This window comes from Lycorma delicatula, chromosome 8 (genome assembly GCF_047948215.1).
Source record: "Lycorma delicatula isolate Av1 chromosome 8, ASM4794821v1, whole genome shotgun sequence".
Classification (NCBI taxonomy): Eukaryota; Metazoa; Arthropoda; class Insecta; order Hemiptera; family Fulgoridae; genus Lycorma; species Lycorma delicatula.
Window position 1 is genome coordinate 99603100 of NC_134462.1, and position 12414 is coordinate 99615513.

General features: G+C 28.8%; 1 protein-coding gene across 1 annotated transcript in view; it reads left to right on the plus strand.

Moving 5' to 3' along the window:
* Positions 1-3238: 3238 nt before the first annotated feature.
* sgl (UDP-glucose 6-dehydrogenase sgl) overlaps positions 3239-12414 on the plus strand; it is a 57178-nt gene continuing 48002 nt past the window's right edge. Inside the window, exons 1-2 of the mRNA XM_075372552.1 lie at positions 3239-3422; positions 4798-4956. Coding sequence (XP_075228667.1) covers positions 4798-4956 — 159 coding nt within the window. The 5' untranslated portion in view covers positions 3239-3422. The remainder of the gene's footprint in view (positions 3423-4797; positions 4957-12414) is intronic.

Sequence of the window (12414 nt, forward strand, 5' to 3'; positions counted from 1 at the left end):
TAATAATTCAATAATAAAAATAAAAAAAAGATATCAGAAGTTATTAATGAAAAAAATTGTATGTACTTTTCATTAAAAAAAAAAAAAAAATGTGTATATGTAATTTAATAGGCGTACAAGTACGTCAAATGTGTCCAGGATCAGATTTGGTGAAACATATGATTATTCGTTTTTGTTTTCATTTTGTTGATGGTTACAGTATAATAATTTTTAAAAAAACATAGAATTAGATAGATATAAGACTTAACATTTATTTAAAGAGTAATAAAAGTACTTTTACTCTATCCTAATATTTCAGGTAAGATTGTTGAAATATAAATGTATAAATATTTGATGCCCACTTTATTAAAGAATTGGAGGATCGTATCTCACTTTCAAATGAAGTACATAAAAAAATGTGTAAATGTAATTTAATAGGCATACAAGTAGCCGGCCTCCGTGACGCGAGTGGTAGCGTCTCGGCCTTTCATCCGGAGGTCCCGGGTTCGAATTCCGGTCAGGCGTGGTATTTTCACACGACACAAAAATTGTCATTCATCTCATCCTCTGAAGCAGAGTTAAAAAAAAGGCGTACAAGAAAGTCATGTGGCGTCCACATCAGACTTTTTATTTTCTTCACACTAGAACAAGTCTTGAAAGTTTGTAACATTCTTCATGAATCACGCTGTATATACGATAAACTTAATAGGAAAAAAAATGGTCAAAAAAAGAACTGTTTGAGACCTTTACTTATTATAGTTAAATTTTGAGACTAACTTTGAAAAATATTAAGTGACCGCCATTCTGATTAATTTAGGATTGTCTAGCCCGATGCTTTTAACGACAAAATTTCTATTCTTTAATACTCTTTAAAATTATTTGTCTCAATCACGCTCTCTTTTCTTTTTTTTTTCTTGTTTAGCCTCCGGTAACTACCGTTTAGATAATACTTCAGAGGATGAATGAGGATGATATTTATGAGTGTGAATGAAGTGTAGTCTTGTACATTCTCAGTTCGACCATACCTGAGATGTGTGGTTAATTGAAACCCAACCACCAAAGAACACTGGTATCCACGATCCAGTATTCAAATCCGTGCAAAAATAGCCGGCTTTACTAGGACTTGAACGCTGGAATTCTCGACTTCCAAATCAGCTGATTCGGGAAGATGCGTTCACCACTAGACCAACCCGGTGGGTGCTGTCTTTTCATTTAATTTTTTTTTTAGTTACCCACTTCCCATGAAGATTGGCATTGTTTTGGTAACTCGAAATCATATTTTGATACGGGTATAAGACTACCACTACTGAAGTAGCTGAAAAATTTATGTTGAAATTCTTTATGTTGAATAAGCCGTCTGGTTTTTCACATAACTACAAGTAACGTACAAATTTCTTGTGATATCATGCTTTTAGTGTAAAAAATATGTTATTTTTAAAAGAAATATTTATATGTGTTCAATATTAACATTTATTTAATTATTTTTTAATTAATTGATGTTAATAATGACTGATTAAATCGTTACTGAAGATGACTAATTACGATTTTAAGCGACCTATAGATGCACGGGAAATCCTTTGAGGAATAACTAGACAAGCTAGGCCATGAAGATTTTCGGAACGTGTGTGAGGAGAAACGTTACCGTAGAAGGGTCTGAGTACAAACGAATCCATTTTATAATTGTGCATAGACCTGAACTTCGTAAGCCAATCGGAGCATGTGTGTCACTTTGATCTGTTCAGATGTCAGGCCTTTCAAATATTGTTGCAGTTAAAATATAACGCGATGTTCAGAAGATTCTATCAAAATTTTTGATTTCGAGGCGTGACTTTTGCTTGCAAAAAGAAACGAGTGAGAAAAAAAATAAGCCGTCTACTCGCGATTAAATAAAAAATTAAAGATCATTGAGTCAGGATAAAAAACTGAATAAAAACATAAATAACTCTAGAAGTGCGTTTAGGAAAGAGAAAAAATCATTGATCTTCTTCCTTAAATTTTAATGTCGCAGTGAGTCTCTGGTGAAGTGAGATCGCTGCTCGCATGGTAGTTTATTTCTTAATGATTGGTGTAATCAATGATAAAGATTTAAATAAGTTTCATCGTCCATCGTAATTTCATTCATCGTAATAATGTCAATTTTTAAGTATTAACTTTAATTCAGAAAGCAGGTTTATATGGAAACTTCAGTTACTTTTCTTCATGTAAATTGTTAAAAAAAAATTGTTGCCAATAAACATCTGAAAACAGCCGGTAGACCATCTTAAGCCATAAGCTAAACTGACTACGCTCAAGGAGGAATTTCCTTGAGTCTGTGTGGGCGACAGAAAATCGAGGCGACTTGAGAAATTCTCATGGTCTAGCACAGAAGATTTCTCGTGCGTTTTTTGTAATCTAATAAGTAGTTCTGGTTTTCTGAAATAGCCTCAAGATGTAATATTTTTTTCTAAACACTTGTATACATATACACAATAAATTAATTTAATGAAGTTAAACTTATCGATTAATTGAGACGCTTTAAAACGATACAATATGAGATGATTATGTGGCAAATGGACCATTTCGATATCTAACGGAAACTTGTAGACGCATTGAAATTACAAGACTCCCAAAAATGTTACATGTAACTTAGATACTATTAATATTATTAACGGGAATATATTATTCGTTTTGCACAGCCAAAACCTGTCGATAAATATTTACAGTTGGAATATCTTCTACAGATGCAAAAAGTGTCTTCAAAATACTGAAAATTTTCATTTCATGGAGTATATTTTGTTGTATCTTCAGAATTATTATCTTTAACATGTGGTACTAAGCTTAATGAAATATCAAATTAATTGTAAGAGAAATAATTTACCTAACTACTTATTATGTTTGAATCAATTAACTGATAGCACCTAAAAATATATCAAAAACTTTTGGCTTAGTTACAATCTAAATTTACTAGTCTAATCCATTTTACTCGGCAACAGTACAATAACGTTTGAGATCAGGGTTAAGAGAAATACAAATAGGTTAGGATGACCAAGGTTTCTTTCATCATTAGTTTTATAATTAAAAATATTTTGCAAGATATAATTACTGAAGAGTAGTTGCTCACTCGACGACCAAAGGTGAAATCACGTTTCGACATTTGCCGGTAATGAGGTAAAATTTTCAGAATGAGGGGAATTTCTGAACAATAGCTGGGATGTTTGCTACACTGTGCAGCTACAACCCATTTAGCTCTTCGACTCCGGGAATTGTCTGTCAGAGAGAGGTTAGGTGTGTGAGGGAAGTTAACGTTGTTGTGCTTAGTTGTAATGTATATTTGTTATTAAAAAAAGTTTCCTTTCAAGTTGTGTAGTGTCTTTTTTTGTGATTTATTAATTTTATTTGTAATGTGCAGTTCTTGACTGTAGAATTGTTTGTTATAAGTGAATATTACAAATTATTTTTTAAAGGTAATTCTTTTCATAATTTCTGTTATTAAAGTAGAATTTACTATAAAAGTATTTTACCGTTTAGTGTATATACCTTGCTAAATGCATCACGTGATGCATCTGTATCTAGAGGGTTGTACTGATGACCTGCTTGTGTTACATGCGGTTGTAAACCGTACATTTGCTCTTTTCAGAGCTTATTATTTATATAACTACTTATGCTTCATTATTAATAACTGTATTTTTTTATACTTACTGACTTGAATAAAATTAATTATTTAAAAAAAATTAGTTTATTTAATTTATTTTGTTAAAAATGTTGCTTTTCCGGTGTGCACATTTTTGTTTTTGATTAGTTTATATGTAGTGATTTCAGACAGGCAAGCTAATTGTCATTATTGTATTACTATTTAACAATTCTTTTAAATAACAGCATATTTTATTGAAGAAAGAAAACTAATGTTGTATATGTTATTTACATTTTATTTTATATATGTATATAGATATCCTATGAAGTAACTTTTTTGTAATATGCAACATTCATATATCCATATTTTCCTTATTTATTAGTAACATTAAAAGCAAACGTTAGCATAAATCATCATTTATGTGATAGTGAAAGTTGGTTATAATTTATTTAAATAAGCCTATTAACTGTTGCGGAACATAAATAGTAAGTTTATTGAATATTACACAGATCAGTTTTCCTATACTTTCTGCTGTTTTTTCCTTTTTTTTGTATATTTATGAATTCATATTAGTTATTTATAGGCTGTTTTTCTTTTAGTAAACAAAACATTCATTACAATTAACTAACATTCTGTTTATATTAAACAACAGTAATCTTAGGGAATGATATCCTAATTTATCAAATTATAAGCATCACAATACAAAATTATGTTGTTTACTATCATTTGATTTCTTAATTGATATTCTTTAGGTATACTTTATGTATATTTGTTTGAATGTACAAAACGATTTTGGATTTAGCTTTATAATAAATGTTTTAATCAGCGACACATGAAAATTTCTTTAATAATTAAAAATTAATGACTCACTTTCAGATTATTTGAACTTTCAGTAGAGTTTTTCAGAACTAACTTCATGGATTCTTTATTACTGGTATTACCGGTTCTCATATCACTAGAAACTACCTACAATAAATTTTGTACTTACAATCTGTTAATATTTCTTAAGCATTGATTAAAGATGTATTTTGCATGCCCTAATGTATTTTTTTATTAACACTATTGGAAAGGAGAGAACTGATATTTTTAATAACATAATTAATCAATTTTACTTCAGTATTGTAAAGTTAACAGCCTGAACAGCAAAATCGAATTATATATGTTGAATAAAAGTTAATTGAACTGATTATTATACAATATTTTTATAGATGCCAATTAAGAAGATATGCTGCATTGGAGCTGGTTATGTAGGTGGTCCAACGTGTAGTGTAATTGCATTGAAATGTCCAAACATTATGGTAACTGTTGTTGATAAAAGTAAAGAACGTATTGCTCAATGGAATTCTGACAAACTGCCCATATATGAGGTAATACATTTTATTAAATATTTTTTTTTTAACATTCAGTTAAAGAATGAAAAGTGATGCAAAAATTCTGTAGAAAACAAAATTAAAAAAAATTAATTATTGACTGAGAATTGTACACGAATTGAGAACGATTTTACGCTAAGCCTCTTTTTAAATTAAATATATGCTTTGAATATAACACAGGATATATGGTATATCCTTCTACATGCTATATTAAAATCTAAAATAAAAGTTAGTAACATTAAAAATGTTAACTTATCCTTGTTTTTATATTCATAAATGTGCAATCTTTGCTATAAAGAATAGTCATGTTTTCTTAAAAAATGACAATATCCACTTTTATTAAACCAGATAAAAGAACTGTTTTAGCCTAACTCAAGACATTATTTTGACTTATGAGGAGGCGTTATACTTCCATTGCCAATTTTAATAAATTACCAAACCATTTTAAAAATGTATCCATCAGTTTATTTATAGATTATTTTTATAGAAATGATATTTTACCTTGAGAATGAATATTTTGCATCCTGTTCAACGTGCACATTTGATTCTGAGGGTGATGAAGAAAAACTGATTTCATTTTAAGATTCAGCATAAAAAATGCATTCTAATGCGCCTACTTTTATATCAGTTCCAAATTATTTTTTTATCGACCTCTGAAATCTAATCTCCTTGAATTTCAATTTAATTTTTAAAATGATTAATACACAAAAAATAATTTATAAAAATACAGACTTGCTATTGTTCAATAAATTCCTGAATTTTTATCACTATTTTTAATAGCAAGATGGGGTAAGTGATTATAAACAATATAAAAGAATCATCTGAAGACTGTGAAAAAAGTAATGGTACTAATTCCAAAGAAATCCGGTACCAGAAAATCTACAGAAAAGTGTAATAACCATAATCCATGTCACTAAAATATTTTTTACAAATCTTAAACTGGAGGTCAGTAATAATAATAGAAAAGAATGCAGGAAGGAACAGTTTGCAGCAAAGGAAATCAGAAATGCCATCAGGCAACTAGAGATGTTTAGAGACAGGAAGAGAAATGAGTCTGTGTTTCATGAATTTATAGAAGGCATTTGAAAGAGTCAAATGGGAGAAATGATGGAAATTCTTAAAGAGAAAAAAGAACGGAAAGACAGAAGGTTAATTGAAGATGTTTATGCGAGATAAACAACAGCAATGAAAGTAATAAAACATGACTGACTTGGTGGATCTAGGTCGAGGTGTTAGGCAAGTATGCTGTTGTTCTACATCTTCATTGATGAAGATCTAGATGTCTTCTATTACGAGGCATATTCATAAATTAAGGGCCGTTTTGGTCATTAAAAAGAATTAACTCATGAGAAAAGGTTTTTACTTACAGTTTTAGTTTACTACATATCTACTTCACTTTTCCACATAATTGCTATTAAGTTATGAGCACTCTTTGTAACGCTGCACCAGTTTCTTTAACCCCTCTGCTTAGAAGTTCGCCACCTAGGAATTGAACCGGTTGACAACGGCAGTCTTGAGTTCCTCATCGTTTTCCACCAAGCCACTTTTTCAAATGCAAGAAGAAGAAGTAGTCCCTAGATGCAAGGTCGAGACTATATGGAGGATGATCAAAAAGTTCCCAATGAAAATCTTGAATCTTCTTGGTTAAGGTAACGGTGTGAGGACTCGCATTGTCGTGAAGAAGGATTATGTCGGATGACAGTTTCCCGCTTCGTCGATTTTGGATTGCATTTCTCAGTTTGGTGAGTGTTTCGCAGTACACGTCGTCTGTAATCGTTGATCTACGTTCCATGAAATCAATCAAAGTGACGACCTTTTCGTCCCAAAAAACGGTAGCCAACATTTTTCGACTGGAGTACGGAGATTGCTTAAACTTTTTCGTTTTTGGGGAACTTGAGTGGCACCACTGCATTGACTGTTGTTTTGATTCTGTGTTGGTGTAGGATATCCACGTCTCGTTGCCTGTAACAATGTGGGAACATTGAGATCTGCATTCCCCAGCAGACAAACGACTACTATGTCAAAACAACTGCAGTGGCTTCGTAAATAGCCTGCATTCATGCGTAAAACTGTGTTCAGACCCGCTAATATTTAAATATAAGCTGACGGCCCTTGCTTTATGCTATGCCGCCTATTGATCTCTAGTTTAGGACCTGTATAAATACTTATTGTTCTGTAGATTTTCTGGTGGTACCGGATTTCTTTGGAATTAGTACCATTACCATTTTCACAAGTCTTCAGATGATTCTTTTTGTATTGTTTAAAATCACTTTACTTATCTTATTAAAAACAGTGATAAAAATTCAGGAAATTTATTGAACGTTAGCAAATCTGTATTTTTATCAATTATTTTTTGTGTATTAATCATATTTTAAAATTGAAATTGAAATTCAAGGATATTAGGTTACACAGGTTGACAAAAAAAAAATGGTACTGAGATTAAAAGTAGGTGAATTAGAATGTATTTTTATGCTGAATCTTAAAATGAAATCACTTTTTCTTCATCACCCTCAGATTTTTAGTGTGACCCTTTAAAATGCTGAGAAACGTCTAAAATAGTAGAATAGAAAAATAATTAAAATTCTTACCTTTATTTTGCAGACATTTTCATTTATCTTAATTTCTTTTTCTTATTTTCCTTTTTTATTCAGTGAAGTTTTCTCTTTTTATCATCCAGTAGTAATCATCTTAGATTCATCCCATCTGCCTTGATAATGTTGTTCCATCTGCAAATATATCTTGGTGGAACCTTTCTCCTTGTTCATTGCTGATGTCACCCAAGTCCAAATAGAATGTAAAAAATAAATTTTCAATGTCATTCTGCAACCTAAATTTTTTTAGTTCACTAAGAGTTCATTTTTAAGCTGATCATGGTTTTCAGCTTTTATTGTTTCCAATAAAACCAGTAATGACATCTTTGAATGACTCTATGCTGCTAGTTCTTTAGGATTATATTTTCACTAATTAATTTTCTTATTTGTGGCCCAAAGTATATTTCCTCTTTTAATTTTTCTTCTAACATCATATTTTGCCCCTAACATCATTGCAGGAACAAATTAAATCATCTCTTATAAAGTATTTCAGTAAATTTTTGTTTAGATTTCTACATACAGAAATTTTAGTATCCTTGTTTAATAAATTTCATTCTTTAAGATGTGAACCTAGGAGTTCTGCATGCTGTTTCGACAAATACAAGTCACGAATTAGGTCCACAACCTTACCTCATCGCTTGTGCGATGAGGTGTGGTTCAGTATTTGATTCTTTTGGATTGTAATTAATATCTACTGAAGTTAAAGATTCATTGGTTGAGCCATTTGGGGAATCAGAAATTTATTTCCAAGATGCTGGATCGATTGGAATTGATAAATCAATACCATGAAGTGCTGATCTCATAGCTGAACAAACATTTAGGTATACAATACTGTCTTTATTGTTTGAATTGAAACCAGTAACATTTGTTAAGCAAAAATAGCAGTCGTCATAATGATTAGTAGGCTCTTGCCAAATCATAGGTATGACAAAAGACATGTTTTTTTTTCCTTTTAACCACTGGGCTAGTTTACCTTGTTGGATGCTATATGTGGAACCCAAGATTTATCTTAGTCTCCCAAGGGACAGTTAAAATAATGCTTGAAAGCAGTTTTCAGCAGAACTGATATTGGTTTATGTTGACTTTTCTTGGTGAGTTCTTCAGAAACGTAACAAAAAATATTTGGAGAATTTTTACAAGACTGTTTTTATTCATTGTAAAATTCAAAACATTTTATTGAATGAAAGTAGTCTGAAATATTACAGAAATGCTTATTTAATTATAAAAATAATTACTTAAAGTACTCCAAAAAATTGTTTCACCATGGAGTGCAATAAAACACAGACATACACACAACTTAACAAATCTTGATGTTCAATAAAATAATTCCAAAAGTGTTCTGTCGTAAAAATCTTTCACTAACTTTATGGCATCACTTATAAAACAATCTTTATAATATGTATTTGATAAAACCACTATCTCAACTAAAGAACACGGCAAGTCATACCAAGAGCTGAAATCATACTAAAGAAAGTTTCATCATATTGAATTACTCATACTTGACTCACTGGCATGTTTATACATGCCAGGCTTGACATGAAATGACATCATTAGACTGTTATGTATCAAATATAGGTCTGCAGGATGCATCCCAATATAAATCAGATGTGAATAAGCAAATATAGAGATGACTAACTTATTTGTTCAACAAATGATGGAAAAAATAAATTTAAGGGGTTGAAACTTAAGAATTTTACGTGATGGATTTTTTTTAGAATATATATTCAGATTCAGCATATAGAATACTATAAAGAACACCTACTTTCTTTTCAGTTCCAAATTTTATGATCACCATACCATGTTGACCATCATCGAAAACATGCTACCTTGTTTATTCAGTTATTTCTAATTATGTTTAATGATAGACAAATTTTCAGGTGATATTTAACTTTTATTCCATTGTCAGTTTTACCTTACCAATTGATTGCATTTTTTCTATTGATTATGCAACATTCACATTTTATTTTAATTAATATCTTAAGATATGATCACCTGTTTAGCAACCAGGTCTACACAACTCACAATATTTCTAACTGAAATATGTTTTTGGCAGACCCAAATTGTAATGTGTTACATTTTGTATAAACTTTTTTGTATTTGATTTAATGGAACAATTTTTTTACCTGTTACCTACTATCCCAAAATGTATGTGTGTTATGAAACAGAACTATTTATCGCTGTTTTCTTTTGCGTTTATTAACTTGTAACATGTAAATTGACAGTGTTTGATAAACGATAGAAGTATAGTATTATTCTGATGGTTTTGTATTAATATGAGTGGAATACACTTAGTTATGGTGAGTCACATTTGTTAACACTGCTGACATGGTCAATAATAATGCTGCCTTTGAACATAAGAATGTTTTTCATCTCTTTCAATCACCTCAGTAAAGTAATGAATATATAACATATAGAAATTTTAAACAAGTGTACATTTTATCAAATATAATATTCATCAATATACAAAAACAATAAAGTCAGTGAAGCTTATATGTTTGCATATCGTATAGTTCTAAAGACATTATGGTTTTACAAATATAACTCAAACCAAACACTATTAAAGATATCAGTTTGAAATTTTATTGTTGGTAAGGAAATGAAATGGAATGAGCTAGCTCATGTGTAATTTTTTTTTTTTTTTTTTTTCTTTAGTAATAAGCTAACAAAATCATACACTACAGAAAGCTCATCAAAAACTACTACACTTTTCTCCATTCTCGCCATGATAACATATCTTATAGAATTAGTAAAAAAATAAAAGTTTAATTTAATCAAATGCAGCATAAAATAATCAAAAAGATGAGGCAGTATTTTTTTTTTTTAATTTGGTGATTGTTTTGTTTAAATCTGGTTATTTTTATACATATTCTTACTGCACCAATAGTAGATGAGTTACTGATCACTTGTAATTGGTTATATCACATCAGTAAAATTTTCTTAAAATCTTAATTATTTCATTGCTTTTACAGATTTTGTCTTTTGAATTCGATTTTGCCATATACTATTTTAACAAATTATTTTGTTTTGAATTTTCTGATTGATTCTATTAATTTAGATTATTATGTAACATAAATTATTATTATTGTAACATAAATTTTATGAAAGTTTTGGTTTAATAGATCCCATTATTTCTATCAGTGGTAATTTCATTTAGTTTTTGTATTATTTTGATTTGAATTAGAGGGGAAAATTCTCAACCACAGCTCAATGTTGGTGATATTTTCTGCCAGTTGGTGGAATCATTTATTTTTGTCTATCCACCATATTGATGACAATTTGATAAAAACTTTATAAAATCTTATCTCTTCATATTCTGTCAATGTCAATAATTTTGATACTGACTTGGTATTTATTAAAAGCTTTTATTTAATTCGCTTTAGGAATAAACAAATCTTGCCACTGCTATATCTTTTCATCTATAGTATGAAAATCAATGAAATTTGGTACATATATGTAACTTCGATGACAATACAGCACTACGGTGTTGAAATTTGATATGACCCACCCTCACGCGCTACCCCTAAGCTAAAATCATGCATTTAGTTGAAAATTTTCATTTCTCATGAACTATCGTATGAAAATGATTGAAATTTGGTACGCGTATTTAACTTCGATGTGTAAAAATAAATATTTTTACTTTTTTTTAGTCTTAAAAAACATACAAAAAAACAAAAAAAATTACAAAAATATATTTGATTACATATAAAAATTATTTTTTAAAAAAGCTTTTATTTAACTAATATTAATATTAACATTAATAAAAAACAAAAACAAATTAGAAAAACCCTCTAAAAAGTAAAAAAATAAGAAATAAATCAAATTGAGAATTTAAAAAAAATATATATATATTAACAAATATAAAAATGCACTGAGAAGTAAAAAATAAATTATATAAATATCTAATAAATAACCAATAAATAAAAAATAAATAAATGTAATAATTATTAAATTTTAAAATTATAAGTAATAAAAATATTTAGTTAAATAAAAGCGCGGGGCAGTTTTTATACAATGTTTTTGAATAAGTATTTATAGACATTTGCTGTATTTTAAAATTATTTTTTTGTTTAATGAGGTTGTTTAGTATATGTATATACTTTATTTATCTGTAATAAAATAACTCAAGTTTTAATTCTTTGATGGTTCAAATTTGCACCTGGATGACCTTAAAGGGTTAATCAGATTAAAAATAAAAATTAAATTTAGAAATCTTGCACAAAGTTATTACATTTTGATGGTAATCTGAAAAATTATTAATTATTATCATTATTATAATTGTAATCGTAATTATGAATTCATTAAATAAAAATTCATAATTAATTAAAATTAAACTTTTAGCGGAAATAGTGCATTCAGTTTGGCTTAGATTACAAGCAGAATTCGAAAATGAACTTCAACTATGTGAGAACACGTACAAAGAAAGCGAGTGAGTGTATTTTCCCAGATTGTTACTTGTAGCCAGTCAATCTCAATTGGCTACAAGTAACAATTTGGAAAAAAGACCTTTCCGCCTCCTCGCATCGTTAATGAAGATGAAAATGAAGATTAATTGTTGTAAAAATAAATGTGTTGTTTTAAATAAATTATAAAAACTGTGTCACGCTTTTATTTAAGTAAATATTTTCATTACATTTAATTTTAAAATTTAATAATTATTACATTTATTTTTTATTTATTGGTTATTTATTAGATATTTATATAATTTATTTTTTTTTACTTTTCAGTGCATTTTTATATTTGTTAATATATATATTTTTTTTTTTAATTCTCAATTTGATTAATTCTTATTTTTTACTTTTTAGAGGGTTTTTCTAATTTGTTTCCTATTTTTATTAATGTTAATATTAATATTAGTTAAATAAAA